The sequence below is a fragment of the Macrotis lagotis genome, chromosome 8 (genome assembly GCF_037893015.1).
Source record: "Macrotis lagotis isolate mMagLag1 chromosome 8, bilby.v1.9.chrom.fasta, whole genome shotgun sequence".
NCBI lineage: Eukaryota > Metazoa > Chordata > Mammalia > Peramelemorphia > Peramelidae > Macrotis > Macrotis lagotis.
This window is the reverse complement of record NC_133665.1, coordinates 31,542,729-31,561,895: the sequence shown is the minus strand read 5'-3', so window position 1 is coordinate 31,561,895 and position 19,167 is coordinate 31,542,729. Positions and strand designations below refer to the sequence as shown.

General features: G+C 36.8%; 1 protein-coding gene across 4 annotated transcripts in view; it reads right to left on the bottom strand.

Moving 5' to 3' along the window:
- The window catches only part of RASEF (RAS and EF-hand domain containing), a 413,955-nt gene extending 397,231 nt beyond the window's left edge, over positions 1–16,724 (bottom strand). For 3 of the 4 annotated variants that reach the window (XR_012470760.1, XM_074196676.1, XM_074196675.1), the window contains exon 1: positions 15,685–16,724. Coding sequence is in view for 3 of the 4 variants with exons in the window: in XM_074196676.1 (XP_074052777.1) it covers positions 15,685–16,094 (410 nt within the window). In the remaining variant the exon portion in view is untranslated. The remainder of the gene's footprint in view (positions 1–15,684) is intronic. The other variant, XM_074196674.1, reaches the window with a different exon arrangement.
- Between the last annotated feature and the right edge of the window lie 2,443 nt (positions 16,725–19,167).

The following is a 19,167-nucleotide window of genomic DNA, read 5'->3' as shown; positions in this document are numbered from 1 at the left end:
ATTTTAAAGATGAAGAAACTGAGGCAGAGAATAGTTAAGTGAATTCCACTGGGTCACATAACTAATAAATGTCTGAGATAGGATTTGAATTCATGTCTTCCAAGTTCCATACTCTATCTACTATATTTCCTGTACAAAGAATGAAACAGCTCCTACTTAAAATGAATTCATATAGTAATCTAATAAGTCCTCCAAAAATATGCATTTAATTTTAAATGATAATAATATAATTATTAATTTAGAATAGCAAACCACTCCACTATCTTTACCAAGAAAACCCCAACTTGGGAAGAGTCAAACATGACTGAAAATCTTGCTTGATGACAAACATAGAACAGTAAATAATCCACCCAAGAAACTTGAGTTTCTGAAAACAGAAACTCTTGTTTTCAAGTGTCAGATCTTATCTACCTGGATGACCTTGAATAAATCACTCATTTTTATCTCTTCATCTATAAAATGACATGTTCAGACAAAATATTCTCTACAGTCCCTTCCTGATCTATAACTATGAAACCACCCTTGGCAGTAGAATCTGCCAGACACAGTGATCTAATATTATGGCCTGGTTGTAAATATCCTTATCTTAGATATAGGTCATTCCATTCCACTAAGTGTTTGTAGAGAGTTTTATTCCCATAGCACCCACCTACTTGTCACATCAAAATTATTGGAGGGTGTTGCAAGAAGAAGAAAACAAGCAAATATAAGAGAGAAATTCACAAGAGCTGATTGATCATTTCCACTGAAAACAGTATTATTGCTGCTAGAGAAGATAATACATCCTAGAATAAAATGACAAAGATTTATCCAAGAATGTCTTGGGTCTATGATACTGATGATGCAAAATACAGCTCAGGAACTGGATTCATTGCCTGAGGCAGTTAGATGACATAGTAGATAGAGTGGATAGAGTCAGGAGGACCTGAGTTCAAATCTAGTCTCAGATACTTATTAACCTTGGGAAAGTAACTTAATCTCACAGTCTCCCCAAAAAGCAAAGAAAAATTGATTTCCCCAGATCAATATAGTATACAAACAAGCCTCTGTTTCCATTATGAGAAGTGAGGGAAATGAGCAGCAAGGTAGAAAGATATTTCTGGGCTATACTTTACCTTATAAGAGATGCGGATAACAGAAATAATGATCCCTCACCCTGTGTCTACTTTCAGGATAAACAGGTCTCAACACTCCCAAATAATAGCAGATTAGAATGTAATTGAAAGATATTTAACAAAAATAAAATAGCAGATTAGAATGTAATTGAAAGATATTTAACAAAAATAAACAAAAATGTAATGAAACATACATAACATTAATTTATTAAGTACTTTAATATATAAAAAATCAAGTATGATATACAGGGCTACTTAGGTCCAATTTAGTGGCCCTATTTCTGCTGAGTTAGACACCCCTGTTTTGAGAGATATAAATATTTTTTTCTCTATTAAGTAGGTAACTTGTCACTGGTAAGATGCTATAGCCTATTTAAACCCATCCTGGAGCAGAGGAAATTGACACTGAGAGATTTGTGATTTAAGTGATTTGTCCAGAATTATATAATCCATGTTACTATGGGAGTTTGATCTCATACACCAACTTCAAGTTCAGTCCTCTCTATACTGCATTGGTTTCTTTCTATCATACTTTGCACATCTTTCTCTACCTGTATTTTAAGCTAATTCACTGTGTTTTCATTACCTTTAAGGCATGTTATAAGGATTACTAGGCGGATTAGGTGGTGAGCCTGAAGTCTGGAAGACTAGTGTTCAACTTCAAATTCAGACACTTGCTTTATGAACCTGAGCAAGTCACGTAATCCTTTTTTTTTTTTGCTTCAGTTTCCTCACCTGATATGGAAAAGGAAGTGGTATGCCAATCTATATCTGATCCTGATGGTATGCCACAAAAGCAGCTTTCTCACGCCATTTTACAAAGGAAAACCACTAAAGCCCACAGTTTATTTGTTGTTGGTGAGTTGTTTCAGTATCCAACTCTTAGTGACCCCATTTGGGATTTTTTTTTGCCAAAGATACTGGAGTGGTGTGACATTTCCTTTCTCCAGTTCATTTTTCAGATGAGGAAACTGAGACAAAACAGAATTAAGTGACTTTCCCACAGTCACACAGTTATTAAGTGTCTGAGATTACATATGAACTCGGGCTCTCCTGATTCCAGGCCTAGTGCTCTATCCACTGTATCACCTAGCTGCCAAGTTGTATAAACAAATACAGAGTTGAAGAGAAAAGAACTAGAATTATATTCACACATTGACAAGAAAAGTCAAGGGTATTGGTTGGACCAAGATGGCAGAGAGAAGACAGGCAATGTGTTAAGTGCGCCTAGTTCCCCTCAAAAATAACATGAAGGAAACCTCTTAACAGAAATTTGATTGACAAAACCCAGGCAAAGAAGAACACCTACCAACAAGGTCTGTCTCAGGGGACCATGGCTGAAATGGGAATGGAGAGCAGGAGGGGAGTGCAGAGATAGCAGCAGGTTGAAGCCAGAGGACTGGCCTTAGCCACAGAGACTTTGGTGAGTGGTGGGTCCAAGGACCATCTTTGGCCACAGAATCTTTGGCCAGGGGGAGAGGAACTCTGGTGAGCCACAGTCATCGCAAGGATGAGTTCCAGCACAGAGCATTGCTGAGTACCCCAGAAAATGACCAGCTGGGTGCAGGACTTGAGCTCCATACTTTTTTGTGGAGTCCTCTTCCCAGAAGACTTAGGTGTGGGCAACAGAGTTCACTCCATTGAAAAGGAGATTAACTCCCTCCTCCAGGGTCCAGACCATTGTTCAAGGACAAATCAGAACCTGCTACCCCTCCTCCATCCCTCCTTTTTCTCTCTAGGATTAAGGAGAGGGCTTCAAACACTCCAGAGAAAGAAACCAGCATCTGCTACTGGCCAGCCCTTGGAATTACTAAACCAAGTGAACAAAGCCTCTAAGGTTTTCAAAAGCAAACCTCTGAGAGTAAACCCCTTCCCCAACACAAGATCCTAGGAAAATGAAGAAAGGCTAATAAATGGGGGGGCCCATGGAGAAATTCTTATAAGCAACAGATTATAACCTAGAGAGAGCCAGTACTTCTTTTTTTGCAAGGCAAATAGGGTTAAGTGGTTTGCCCAAGGCCACACAGATAGGTAATTATTAAATGTCTGAGACAGGATTTGAACCCAGGTACTCCTGACTCCAGGGCTGGTACTTTATCCACCACGCCACCTAGCTGCACCTGAGAGCCAGCACTTCTGAGGAGAATATGAATTGGTCTCCAGCCCAGAAAAACTTTCTGGAAGAAATCAGGAATGAGTTCAAAAATCAATTGGAAAAATTGGGAAAAGAAACTCAAGAGAAAATTAACACAACAAGAAAATAAATCCTTGGGAAATACAACTGCACAAATACAAAAAAAATAATTCTCTCAAATCTATACTTGGGCAAATGGAAAACTCCTTCAAAAATACAATTGATCGATTGGAAAAGGAGCTGCAAATGGTAAATGAAGAAAGCTCTCTAAAAAAAGAAAGAATGGAATCTGGAAAATAATGACTTCATGAGACAAGATTCCATTAAACAAAACCAAAATATTGAAAAAATAGAAGAAAATGTGAATTACCTTATCAGCAAAAGCACTGACTTCAAGAATAGATTAAGAAGGGATAACCTGAGAATTATAGGTCTTCCTGAAAACATTGAAGAGAAAAAAAAATGCCTGGACTTAATATTACAGGATTTAGTGACATTCGTGACTTTTCTGTGACTCAGATGGAATGATTTAAAAACAATACCTTTTTAAAAATGGGGACAGTAAGGAGACGGGAAGATGGAAGAGACTGAATGGGTTAAATATGACATTAAGAGGTACAAAAGACCTATTGCAATAGAGGGGAAGAAGGGAGGAGATGAGAACCGCCTGACTTCCTCCCATCAGACTTAGCTTAAAGTCAATTTACACACACACTCAGTTAAGCTAAGCAATTTATCTTACCTTTTTAAGTATTAAAAGAGGAAAAGGGGAGGGGGAGAGGAAGGGGGAGGGGGGATAAAAGGGGGAACTAGCAGAAGGAAGGGAAGAAAGAAGGGGAAAAGGGAAAGGGAAAAGAAGGGAGAGCAATTTAGGAGGGCAACCACACTGAAGGGGGCAGTATCCAGAAAAAAAATACTGAGGAATATGGATAAAGTGAAAAAAGGGGAAAAATACAAAACATAGGAAGATAGAATGGAGGGCAATAAAGAGTTAATAATTATAAGCTTGAATGTGAATGGGATGAATTCTCCCTTAAAACACAAGGAAATAACAGAGTGGATTAAAAAGCAGAATCCTACAATATGCTGCTTACAAGAACCATTTGAAGCAGAGAGATACATATAGAGTCAAGGCAAAAGGTTGGAGCAAAATATATTTTGCTGGAAACAATTTAAAGACTAACAAATTGCCTTCTGTGGGAGGTGGAGGGAGGGAAGTAAGATTAGGGGAAAAGTTGTAAAACTCAAAATAAATAAAACTTTTAATGAAAATATATATATATATATATATATACATACATACATACATACATACATATATGCATCAACTGAAGTAAAAAAAGGGATAGCAATCCTTACCTCAGACAAAGCAGCAGCAAAAATAGATAGCATTAAAAGAGATAAGGAATGAAACTATATCCTCCTAAAAGGTACCATAGACAATAAAGTAATTTCAATACTAAATATGTATACACCCAATGGTATAGCATCCAAATTCTTAGAGGAGAAGCTGAAAGAATTACAGGAAGACACAGACCCCAAATCTCTACTAGTGGGAGACCTCAACCACTTGCTCTCAGATTTAGATAAATCAAATCATAAAATAAACAAGAAGGAAGTTAAGGAGGTAAATAGATTGTGAGAAAACCTAGATATGATATACTTATGGAGGGCATCGAATGGGGATAGAAAGGAATATACTTTTTTTTTTCCTGCAGTACATGACACACAAAAATTGACCATGTACTAGGGCATGAAAACCTAATGATCAACTTCAGAAAGGCAGAAATAGTGGATATATCTTTGTCAGATCATAATGCAATAAAAATCATGTGCAATATTGGGCCAGGGAGATATAGACCCAGAACTAATTGGAAACTAAATGTCTTCATTTTAAAGAATGAGTGGATCAAGCAACAAATTATAGAAATAATTAATTATTTCATTCTAGATAATGACAATAATGAAACAACATGCCAAAAACCTAGGGGATTCACTCAAGGCAGCTTTCAGGGGATATATTATATCTTTAAATGATTACATGAGTAAATTAGAGAAAGAGGAAATCAATGAGCTAAGCATGCAACTAAAAAAAAACTAGAGAAAGAACAAATTAAAAACCCTCAATTAAATACCAAATTAGAAATTCTAAAAGTTAAAGGAAAACTTAATAAAATTGAAAGCAAGAAAACTATTGAACTAATAAATAAAACTAAGAGTTGGTTTTATGAAAAAATCAATAAAATTTATAAACCCCTGGTCAATTTGAATAAAAAAATTTTATCAGGTGTATCAAGAAGGACTTCATCTTTGGCACATTCAAGGCCCTGCATGCTCTGGATCCACTGTTTTTGGAATATACAGCACCTCAGAAAGCAAGCTCAGTTGACCCCTTAACAGCTGTTAACACTAGTCAACCACAAGAACAAATTAGCACAATTGTAAGCCACTTTTAATAGAGATAAATAATTGGAGAAATATTACTTGTTTATGATGAGGTTATATAAATATAAAAATTACAACACAGTTTAAATTAATTTACTTGTTCAGTGCCAAAATTAAACCGACAAAAGGACTGTTTTAAAAGATTAGAAGAAAAATTAATGAAAACTTGCTAGTTAATATAATAACTATCCAAATTACTATTAGAGAAATCAATTAAAATAGCCTAAGGCTTCACGTTACACTCATCAAATAGGTAAAGACCACAAAAAGGGAAATTATAATTATTAAAGGGACTGCAGGAAAACAGAAATATTGATGCACTGTTAGTGAAACTATTAGTTTCCATTCTGGAAAACAATTTGGAACAATTTCTCCAAATTCTCTAAACTGTATATATATCTTTCCAAAGGTGGGGAAACATTTGTTCTGCCAAGAGACATTTTTATATTTAATATCTATCAATTAGGGAGTGATTGAACAAATTATTTCAATGCCAATCACTTTTTGTTATTGCCTTTTTCAGAATACTTTAATCCTGGAGGAGATTATTACAGACTGAACACAGTTAAGTGCTGAGTCATCAGAGCAGAAAGGAGAGACACAGTAACAATAACTAGGCAAAAGTTATTGGAACCATTAGTTGATCTCTCTGGACATATCAGTGCTAATGGTTTACATTCTCACATCTGGATGGTGAACACAGTGGCCACTCAGTAAATATTTCTTGAATTTAAGTAATAAAGTGCATTTACTAAGGAATATATCAGATACTTAAGACTTTGTATACAATATTAGCATTGGGATTGGGGGTATCATAATGAAGTCATTACCTTTAAAATTGTTCTACCTCCTAAAAATACTAATTACAGTTGTGTGGAGAAAAGACATCTGATCTTCAACCAATAATGATTTTTTTAATAGAATGCATGGAGATAGTCAGGTCAAAAGATCATTTAGCTCAGGTGTGTCCAACCCATGGCCCTCAGGCTGCATTTGGCCTTCAAAATTCATTCACATAGCCCGTGTCTCATAATGGGAAAATGAAGGAACTGGTGAGCTCATACTCAGATGTTAATATTTAAAATGCCATGATCTTATTTTTTTGCTTAAAAAGTAAATGTTTTATTATGCTAATTATTTTAGTATTATACATTGTTATGTTTTATTAAGCTTTATTACAGTATTGCATTTTATTGTTATACTCATTGGTGATATGGGTTACATTGTACACAGGAATATTCTATATGTGGCTCCTGACAAGTTTTTGCTATGTGATAAGGCCCAGAAGAGCTAATGATTTAGACCTCACATCTGTCCTATGCATCTTAAGGTAACACCAGAATAGTGCCAGAAGTATATATATGCTTTTGATCCTAAAATGACCTGGAAATGTTTTATTACTCACTATCTCGAAGCTTCATGAGATCAAAGGAAAAGATCATTGATACCATGAGAGTAGGGAATTATCATCTTCCTCCTGAGGCAGCTGCTAGTGTTTTTGTTATATGTTCTTCACTCTTGAAGAAGGAAGATGATGCCATCACAATCACATGTATTGGAGTTGAGTGAAGGGGTGCTCTTCTAAGTCATCAACCTCACCTTTTCCTCTGGAATCATCTGAATCCAGTGGCCAGATATGGATGAGGACAATTGAATATGGCCCTGAATGTGAATTTGGCCAGGGTCATAGATTTCAACCAAGGTCCTCCTGACTTCAGGGCTAGTGCTCTAACCAGTAGAAGTAATGATAGTAGTGTAGTAGTAGTAGTAGTAGTAGTAGTAGTAGTAGTAGTAGTAGTAGTATTGTAATAGTAGTAGTAGTAGTAGTAGTATTGTAATAGTAGTAGTAGTAGTAGTAGTAGTAGTAGTAGTAGTAGTAGTAGTAGTAGTAAGTAGTTAGTAGTTGTAGTTAGTAGTGGCAGTGTCAGGAAGGCAGAGTTACAATCTGATATCATAGTCTTACTAGATTCTTGACCTTGGCACAAATTATTTAACCTCTGTTCAGGTTTCTCAACCTTAAAATGGGCTTAAATCTATATTGAAGGGTTGTTATAGGGATCAAATAAGATATCTGTAAAAGTGCACTGTGAAGTGTGTAGCATATAATAGGCCCTATATAAATGTTTATTCTTTTCCCCATTCCCTTCATTCTTTTTATTTGTTTCCCTAGGGCCTAGCACAGTATCTGGGGCATAGTAATTAAACACTTGCTAATTTGGTGATGCATTGATTTTTTTTTGTCCTTCATTCTCAAAGAAGACCATGATATCATGCAGATGTGCACTGGTGATGAATTAATGTGAAAGCAACAGAGTAGTGATGTGCCATGAGAACGGGCAAGAGTAAGAGCTGCAAGAGGAGCTAAACCAATGAAAAGGAACTAAGCCAATGAAATAGCTCAGAGTAAGTGGAAAAGAATAAGGAAAACAATAAAGTCATAAAATGCCATACAATATGATAAATAAATAAATAAAAATAAAATTTTTTTTAAACTTTGAAAGACTTAAGAAGTGTGATTAATGCAATAACCAATCATGATGCCATGGGACCAATGATGAAGTATGATATTATCTATATCCAGGGCCATTTTCAGGCATCCTGATTTATATCTGGTCATTGGACTCAGATGGATCTAGAAGACAAGTGAAGTTAGTGACTTAGAACAACACCCCTTCACTCAAATCCAGTTCACAGCATCACCCCCCGATATCACATTCTTCTTCCAAAATGAAGTACAAACATAAACATCACCATCATCAGAGAGATGATGAAGTAAAGAAGGACAAGAAAGCATGTGTTTTTGGACATGCCCAAGAAGGAAAGTTATTTTTCTTGATTATGAAAATTTGTCACAATGGCATTATTTCTCTCTTTATAAAAAGAAAGAAAAATGGAAGGTAGGGAAAAGAGAATCTAAAAGAAAGGAGATCTAGCAATATGGATACTAGGGTGGGGGGAAGCCCATTAGAGTATTTTTTAAATTGCACGAAGATAAGGAAAGTCTAAAGGAAATAACAAGCAAGAAGAAAAGTTTTGAAAGTTATAGGATGAATTTATTATACACTTTAAAAAAAGTAAGCAGTACATTAGAAAACTTTGTGCCATCCTCTTTTTCTGTTCCATTTTGAAAATAAAAATGTTAATTTGATTTGATGTCCATAAACTTTAGAATATTGCAAAAGAAAAAAGGAAAAAGTGGAGAAAAGGTGAAAAAAGAACTAAGGGAAACACAAACACATATATAGGAACAAAACAAGTCACTAATGGGATAACATGAAGTTATATTTAATAGTATAATGATCAGAAGAAAAAGGAAGAACTATTCAGTTGAGCCAAAAATTTAAAGTTAAAAACTCTAGACATGAAGCAGAATCCAACCACCTCATTTTTTTGGTATTCTGAAGATTTTATTTATTTTGAGTTTTACAATTTTTCCCCTAATCTTACTTCCCTCCTCCCACTCCCCACAAAAGTCAATTTACCAGTCTTTACATTGTTTCCATGGTATACATTGATCCAAATTGAATGTGATGAGAGAGAAATCATATCCTTAAGAAGAAACATAAAGTATAAGACATAGCAAGATCAGACACAGGTTTTTTCCCTAAGTTAAAGGTAATAGTCCTTGGTCTTCAATCAGACTCCACAGTTCTTTCTCTGGATATGGTATTCTCCATTGCAGACAGCCCCAAATTGTCCCTAATTGTTGCACTGATGGAATAAGCGAGTCCATCAAGGTTGATCATCACTCCCATGTTGCTTTTAGGGTGTACAATATTTTTCTGGTTCTGCTCATCTCACTCAGCACCAGTTCATGCAAATCCCTCCAGGTTTCCCTGAATTCCCATCCCTCCTGGTTTCTAATAGAACAAATAGTGTTCTTTGACATACATATACCACAGTTTGCTAAACCGTTCCCCAATTGAAGGACATTTACTCGATTTCAATTCTTTGCCACCACAAACGGGTCTGCTATGAATATTTTTGTACAAGTGATGTTTTTACCCTTTTTCATCATCTCTTCAGGGTATACACCCAGTAGTGGTATTGCTGGATCAAAAGGTATGTACATTTTTGTTGCCCTTTGGGCATAGTCCCAAATTACTCTCCAGAAAGGTTGGATGAGTTCACAGCTCTACCAACAGTGTAATAGTGTCCCAGATTTCCCACAACCCTTGTAACAATGATCATTGTCCTTTCTGATTATATTGGCCAGTCTGAGAGCAACCACCTCATTTTTGCAGATAAGACATCTGTTATTTTGAGACTTTAAGTTGTCCAATGTCACACCAGTAGTAAATGACTGAAGCAAGTTATTGAACAGATGTTCAACTTCAACATTAGTGTTCTATTCCATGGTCTGAGGGACTTGAATTACTGTTCACAGGAAAAGGAAACACCAAAGGAAGGAAGGGGAAAAGAAAAATTTTGAAAAGTGGATTCAAAGATGAGAGATCTTCTGATAGGATAGTTAGTTATACTACTGACTTACCTAATACATTGACCTCAAAGTTGTTTGAAGAACTCAATCTCAAAGATATTCACAATTCCATTTACAAATCTCTCTTTAAGGAAGAAATAATAAATTCTTTAATGGACCTGTGATCATGATTGGGGACTCCTAGATGAAGAAATTCCTTCTACCAATCCAGGTTTTCTATTTCATTTATAGTCTTAGAGAATTGCCCAGAGTACAGCTCTTAAAAACAGGGGCATCACTCCCTACTTCCAAGTGCAGTAAGAATAAGCTTAATATATATTTGGGAAATCTTTAACAAAATAAATAAAAATTTAATATAACAAAAGTGGTATTAATATGTAGTTTTCTAAATTGATAAGTGGGTCACAGAAATGATTTAGAGCCTCTCCCCTATTTTCTATTTGAGTTTGACAACACTGGTCTAGAGCAATAAAAAGTTCAATGACTTGCACAGGGTCACATATTTATTGTCTGTTAGGGGCAGGACTGGAAACTGAATCTTCAGGGCTCTTAGGTTAGCCTTCTACAATTCCACTTCTAACTAAAGTTTAAAATTGATCTGATCTTTCTTTTCCTACCTATCCCCAAACCGACACCTCTCAAATTTTCCTATTTCTGTTCATAACCATACCATTCACTCTTAAGAGTCAGTTTTAATGATTCTTTTCACTCCCCGTATCTAGTCAATTACCAATAATATAGGGTTTTAACATTTCTAAAATATGCTACCATTCTAAAATAAATTCTGTGGTAAATGTGGTAAAAACTTTCCTGCTCCTATTTTACAAAGGAAAATAATATTGACAGTTCATATTTATATGACACTTTAAGGTTTACAAAGCACTTTGTCAAAGAAGACTCAAGAGTAGATATGACATCAATTGTTGCATAGCCAAGTGGCAGTTCTGGAACTCAAACCCATGTCTTCTATCTGCACATTAACCTTACTTTAAACCCTACCATTCTACCATATTTCAAGTTTTATTAATTCTGCCTCCAAAAGTTCTTTCAATTCCATACTCTTTTCATTTCCTTCAACCATCATTATTCAGGTCCCAATTATCCCTTTTTCCAGACAAGGGTCTAATTGGTCTTCCTACTTATGTCTGGTTTTCAGACCAGTCAAAACACCACTATCAAGTTAGCCTTCCAAATATTCAGTCAAGTTCATCGCCATAGGATAACCTTTAGTAATTCGCCACTGCTAACTAGATCAATTTAAGGTCAAGGGATGTGGACTTTAAACCCTCCTAATCTTAAACTACCTTATCTTTTTTTCTGCTTCCTCTTCTGCAGCCCCCATGTTTCACACAAACTCCACTATTCATTAGGCCCTGAATGTGTCTCCTTTGCTTCCCTATATCTTTTCAAGACTTTTACAGCTACTGGAAAAAAGCCTTTCCTCACCTCAGTTTCTGCCTAATAACATTTTACAAGTCCTTTAAGATCCACCCAAAAACAATTGCTTTCTCCTCTGAAATATAAGATAACACACAGACTTTGAACCTCTTATGTAATTATCATATTCTACACCTTATTCATGTTTATTTCTATGTCTCATTTTTTATATTACTGAAAAGTCCAGGAAGGTGGATCACATACCATGTTTATCTGACAGTATTCAGCAGTAGGAGTATTAATAATTAATAAAAAGGATAAGAGCAATAGTAATCATAATAGTAATTACATAAAATTTTAAGGTTTGCAAAATGCTTTATAAAAATTATCTCATTTTTTTCCTTTGAAACAACCCTGAGAGGTAGATGAATTTTATCCCCATTTTACAGATAAAGAAACTAAGGCATGGAAGAGTTAAGTAGCTTGCTCAAGGTTACACCATTTCTGAGGCTAGATTTGAACTCAGGTCTTCCTTACTCCAGGTCCAACATACCTTCATCCACTGAACCACCTTACTGCCCAAATGAATACAAAAATTATACTGAATGAATTCATTTTGATAGGAAATAATTTTAAAATCACAGAATAGAAAAATGGCAGAGAGAAGAGGAAGAGGTTATTGAGTAATGATTCATTGCTTAAGTGACATATATATATATATATATATATGTATGTATACATATATTGTTTAATGACTACAACTCTTGAAATTCCCTTTTTTATAAGGTCTCTCACAAAGCCATTGCTGTGTGGAAAGTCCAAGATAATGATATGAATAAAGAATAGGAATAGTTTGTTTCAGGATATCATTGTAAACTCTCTGCCATAGATACTTAGGGTAAACCAAAGAACCCATGACACTTCCCTTTGGAAGTGAGAAGCCCTAAAGTTCTAAATCCAGACTTGTGTCTCTTACTATGGATGCTTGGATATTCATAAACCCTCCTAATCTCAGTTTCCTTATTTGTCAAAAAAAGGAGGTGGGGAGGACATTCAAGGACTCAATAACTCTGTAATGTGTCCATTGTGTGTTTAAGTGTATGATAAATTTAGAAGACACATAGTTCTTGACTATATGGTGTTTATGGTTCAATACAATTATCCTATATGGAGATAATCAAATGAGGCGCTTTGTTAAAACATGCATTAGCCATAAAATGTAAAGTATTTCTAAACTGTATGAGAGGCAAGATGGTGTAAAAGGAAAAAGTCCAATGCTTACAATTATGACACTGTCACTTAGCTGTCTGACTCTGGGCAGTAATTTAAACTTGGAGCCTCAGTTTTCCTATTATAAAAGGGAGAAAAAGTTCACACTAACCCCACTGAATTGAGAAAAATCCTTTGTAAATTATTTCTAAAAAAACTATGAGCTATTAAGTCCTCTGAAGTCAGAAATCAAATTTCAAATATCTATCTTTGGGCCTAATGTATTATACTGCATTTGTTATATTGAATAATACAGGAAGATTTATGAAATTCATATATCATTTTAACTACATTTACATTATCTTTCCATCACATATTAAGTGTTACCTTAAATCCAAGGCACCATATATGAACAAAGTTGATACTTAAAAAAATCCTTAAACCATAGTTTCATATATATTGTCAACTCAAGAATAATTTTATTTTTTTCTAATGTGGAAAAGATTACAAGTTAAATATTTCTCTATCAATGGTTAATATATTGTTATTTCCCTTTTACAGATAAAAAGGAAACCTGACAAAATTAAGTACAGAAAAAATTTCCAGTTATTGTTTTGGTATTAGTAGGTATATTAAAACTTGTTCTAACACAGGAGCTATATACCATTTTTATATTTCTGAAAATTCAAAATATAAATTTTATATCATAAATATGGCAAACAGAATTAAGCTCATTTAATTAAAATAAATCTAGTTTTGCATCTCATCACAAGAGTTCTGTAGGAATAGAAACTCTCCATGTCTTAATTCATTAAGACACTTCTGCCAGCACTTAACACAATACTTAACACATAATAGGCCCTTAATTAGTATTTATTGGTTGACTGACTACTACAGACACCAATTCCTCTTACACCTAATTTAGCTCACACTACCAAGAACTAAAAAGAGTTTCATCAGGAAGTGCTGTTCCTTCTTCAGGTTTGGTAAAGAGACAGAAAGCACCAGGAAGTGAATTAGGTTTCCAATTTACCAAATACAACTGGTAGCTGCCATGGTTACAATCAGATGAAACAACTCAATTCAGTTTTTTTTTCCACTTGAACAAGTATAGGAAGACAAATATTGTACTTGTTAATCTCAGGTCTTAAAGGGTGGTGCTAAGAAGACAAACTCAAGCAGGTGACATTGGAGTCCATCATAGTTAATAAAGTTCGAAGTCTGCAGAAAGGCACAATTCCTGGAGTACAATAATCATCAATAATAAAGTTTGCTAGCCTGTACTCTGAAACCAAGTGATTACATATTTTCTTATATAGACACTTAAATGTTAATCATATATTAATTTTTAAAACTTCACAAATTTGAATAAAGGATACTCATCTAGTAGCTTATTACCTTTTAGTAATTTTAAATACATTGATTTTCTTAAATGACTTAAAAATGTGATGAGTCCACCCTATCAATATTAAGTATATTCCTTTTATTTTTTCAACCTTTCTCATCTAGCCAGGGTCAGTCTCAGAAAGAGATGAAATAATCCGTAAGAAAGAGAGATAATCGCTTATATTATTTTAACGCAAAATAAAGCACCTTGGAATATATCATCAATCAATCCAGGCAAACTTAGAAGTGTTTCTCTGTTTGGGATTTTATTGTATTTCTTTATTAAACTGGAAAGGTCTTAGCTGTCATCTAGTACAGCTGCCTGCCTTTCAGAGGAGGATTTAATTTTTAAATTTTTCTTTTAAATTTTAAATTAATTGAAATTTAAAATTCCTTTAAAAATTTAAATTTAAAAGTTTCTTCTCCTACACTCTCTTTGCCTAATTTCTCTGATGCTGCTGTCAGTCATTCCTTAAATTACAGTGAGAACCACACTGGATCTAGCAGGGGAAGGAAGAGGAAGAAGGAAATGGGGTGTTCCCTAAAGGCAAATCTAAGCCCTGGAATTGGCACACCAGAGAGAGCCCACTCATTCATTACTTGCCTTTTTCCTCCCAGGTGTAGTTTCCTTTCACTGTTCTTTATCACACATTGTGTCACGTGGTATATTTTTAGGGAGAGAGGGGGAATTTAGCCAAACAAAATGCTGACTTTCCACTCCAGAATAAAGGAGATGGCTTAATTCCATCTCACCAAACACACAAACAAGAAAGCAGAAAAGTTTGCATTTCAGAAATTAGGAATGAATGGAGACATTCCTCAAAACTTTGAAAGAGAAATTAAATTCTGAAAATGGAAGCCAAAGGGACATTTGAGTTTCCTAAGGAAGGGATTGGCTAAAAGAAAAATAAGTAAAAGTGAAGAGTAAAGAGACTAGATAATAGAACTATATCGTGTCATACTCAACAGAGAAATGAGGGGGGAAACCACAGAGAGCATAGAAAAGTTGGGGAAAGAGAGAGGAGAGAGAATACTGATTTCATTGAGTTTACAGGAGTTGAAGTTAGAACACTAACTCCAGGGGCAGCTTCCACTCTCACTTAGCTGTGACCTGGGCAACTTTACACCCTCCCTGAACCTTATCTTTCCCCTCTGTGAAGAGGAACAATCCTTCTGCTAACTATCTCGTGGAGTGGGAATGTGCTGTGTAACCCTAAAGAGCAACGTGAAGATGAGTTAATAAAGTTCATTTCTCCCTTCAATGGAATCAACTGAATCAAAACCCTAATCAAAAGGTAAGACATTCTCACACATCACTCCTACTCCCTGAACTTGCTTTCTCAAATTCAGTTCTTCCGAATGACTGAAAAAATTGAAATAGAAAGGAACTGGAGAGGGTGGTGAAACTTTTAGAAGGAAAAGGTAGAGTTGCACCTGAGATCCCTGGAGCAAAGAGAAGATTGAAAGAAGGGGTCGGCTAAAAGAAAAACAAGTAGAAGTGAAGAGTAGAGAGACTAGGTAAGTTATAAGAAGAAAAAGACAGCGTCCGCTTTCCCTGCTCGCTGTTCCTTACTTACCTAGGGATGAACTTGGCTTCCTCCCCGAGCCGGGCTTGGAAATCCTGCCAGGCTTGGCCCAAGCTCCCGGTGTCCCAGGGAGCAGCCGGGGCCGCAGCCTCCTCCTCCTCCTCCTCCTTGTCGGTCTCCAGCGCACCCGCAGGCGGGGGCCGCTCGCCCCAGCTCCGCCGCCGCCGCCGCCGCCGGCTGGCCCCCTGGAAGCCCCGGGCGAACTCCTGGAAGGTGATGGCCCCGTCGCAGTCGGCGTCCAGCCGCTGGAAGATCGCTTCGGCCTCTTCGGGCCGGACCTTCAGCTCGGCACACAGGGCTCTGAAGTCTTCGCGTTCGATACTCCCGGAGCGGTTCGCATCGCAAGCCAAGAAGAGGGAGCGGAGCCGCGTCAACTCCTCTGCCTGGCTGTCGGGCTCCATCCCGCCTCGGCTGGGTCCGGTTCTGTCCCGGCGGCCGGGGCTCGATGCCAACCCTACCCCCCCACCCCACCCCCCAGGCAGAGAGTCTGGGGGGGAAGACCTGGGGCTACCTGCTGGGGCCACCTGCGAGTTTGGCCTGACTAGTTCCGTCACTGGAGAAAAGGTCCAGTCAGGACCAAAGCGCTTCTGGGGCTGAGTTTCCAATCAGAAGCCCCTGCTGGCCGCTTATCCCCTTGGAGTGCGATTCCGCAGACTAGGAGAGGCTCTAGTCTTCTCAAACTCAGCAGACTCCCGAGCTATAGGAAGGGGATCTACCCAGGTAGGGGCCCCAGGAGTAGAACCAGCCCAACTGAGGGAGAGCGCAGCTGCTCCCTGGCCAACTTTCCCAAGAGCTGCTCTGCAGCTCCTCCCACCATCAGGACTTCCCCAATGACTAGGGCGGAGTGGGGAGTCTCAGATCCCCTGGCCTCCTGGAGCTTTCTTGGGGTGGCAGTGGGAGTGGGATTCTCTCTTCGTACCGACTTGCTAAAACCTAGGAGGAGAGAGGGAAAAAGTAGAAGTGGAAGTGGGAAGGCGGCAGGACAGGGTCTGGGAGGCAGCAGTTTCTCCCTGGGAAAGCCTGTTTCTTTTGGCCCCACCTCTCACCCAGTTGTTGGTCTACAGGTCAACGCGGACCATTGTTACCCAACCCAGCCAAGTGTTCTGCGTGCCAAGGCACTCTGCTGGCAAGAGCGAGGGGAGGTACTAAGCCAGAAAGGAAAAGGAAGGGGGACAAAAATGGCATTCTTATCAACAGTTTCGCAGGCTTGGTGACACTCAACTTTCTCTATCCCCAAATCTATGATGCTCCTATGCCAATCTTGCAGCTGTAGAATCCATGTTTCTCCATCCCACTGGAAAATCGAGACAAAATCTTGCCTGTCTAATATCAGGCAATTTGCAAAATATATGAGATGTTGCCAAATTATAGTATCTGATAAAAAATAATTACAGTTCTGTAGTATCAGCCTTGGAGGTCCAATAATTTAATTTGACAAGTGTTTATTACAGGCCAGGGACTAAGGAAGGCAGGAAAGGGAAGGAGGAAAAGGGAAGGAAGGAAGGAAGGAGGAAGGGAAGGAAAAAGGATAGATGGATTACTGTCCTTAAGAAGCTTACATGATGTTGATGATAAAATAGATAATATATTATATTAAATTCACTTTCCAAGTCTAAAAGTCATTTGAGCAAAGGAGATACTTGGTGCTTATAACCTAACTAGGTTTCTGAAATTTTAGTTGTTACTCTCTTGATGCTTTCTTGTGGCCAAAGGTGACCTTAGGTGGTTGAAGAAGAGAATGCCAGTAGAGTGAAAGTTCTAACAAGGTCTCTCTGGGGAGAAAGATGTCTTGTATGGTTTCTGGAATGTGTGTGTTATTCAAAAGTCATCCTTACTAATGATAGAGATTTTCATGATAAGTTTTGAAATGAGTCATACAAAATGACCTTCATCCTTTAGCAGTCCCCTTCCACTTCTGCAGGAATAGTGGGAAAGTAACAATAAAAGGAATAGGGGGTATTACGATAAAGACAGTTTTAAGGCCATGAAATAAATAAAATTTTGAAGTTCTAAATGAGAGATTGTTGTCACAAGATCATAGATTTTGAGATAAAACAACTTTAAATAATACCTTTCTGATCCAGCTTCACCATTTCACAGCTGAAGAAACTGGGACCTAAGAAAACTAAATGATTTTCCCAAAGTAATATATCTAATAAATACCTGAAGAAAGATTTGAACTTATATCTTCCTGACTCAAGGCTCAGAATTCTGTCAAGTTGCCTTTTATAATTGAAATACTATTACAGGGGCAGCTTGGTGCCACAGTATCCACCAGCCCTGGAGTTAGGAGGACTTGAGTTCAAATCCAGCCTCAGATACTTAATAATTACCTAGCTATGTGAGCCTAGGCAAGTCACTTAACTCCATTTCCTTTCAAAACAAAAAAAAATTAATAATTACCTCTGTGACCTTGGGCAAGTCACTTAACCTCATTGCCTTGCCAAAAAAAAATTACTACTGCAGGCATGAAATGTATGATTGTTATTATGTGATTACTCTTTTCACTACAAAAGAACCCAGAACAGGATAAGAAAGGAACAGATAAATAAAAGGCTAACTCACAATTTCTCTTTAGAGAAACAAATAAAGGCATTAGATATATTGGTTTCCCCTCTGTGTCCAAAGACAAAAAAAAAAGAAAGAACATTTTATGGAACATATTTGGTCATCTTACATCTGCAATGAATATTTTGTGCAAATAGGATAAGGAGGTAGAGAAATTCTACAAAGAACTTGATAAAAGTCTTACAAATGAAACCATTATCTATTTGGCGTCTTCAATTCAGAAATGGGTATAGAGAAAGGCAGGAAAGAAATTTTGAAAAATATGGCTTGGGCTCAAGGAACAAAAATAAGCCAAAGAATGATAGGCTTTGCAAGGCTTCCTTCACATCTTTTTTATTATATGAAGAATACTTCCTTCAAGAAGAAAGTTAGATAATAGTGAACATCAAATCACATCAAAAATAAGAAGAAATAAAAAAGGAAACCAATTCAACGGGGAGGAAACAACAATGTAGGCAAACCCAGCTGCATGAATACAATCAGACCAATAACTTTTTAAAGATCAAAATCCAAATAGAAGAAAGGATAAAGACGAGAAAAAATCTAACCTATCAAATTGATAGTAAATTTGAATGAACGAATAAGGGAACTTAGGACAGTAAAGATTATTACAAAACTTTGTTTCAAAACTTTAACTGGTATGAAGCAATCAATATGATAATGCCAAAAGAACCTTGAAATCTTTTCAGTCACTAAATGGATGCCAAGCAAAGAGATATAAAAGCCAAAGGCAGTTTAAAATATAAAGTAATTTATAAAACCTCAACTGATATGGCAGTTGAAAATTATGAGGTAGCATGGCTTCATAAAACATTGAGTGAGCATTGGAGAGAAAAATTTATTTAGACATCTTGTCATGCATTTAAGGCAGATAAACCAAGATTATCTAAGAGTGAACTTAAAAGT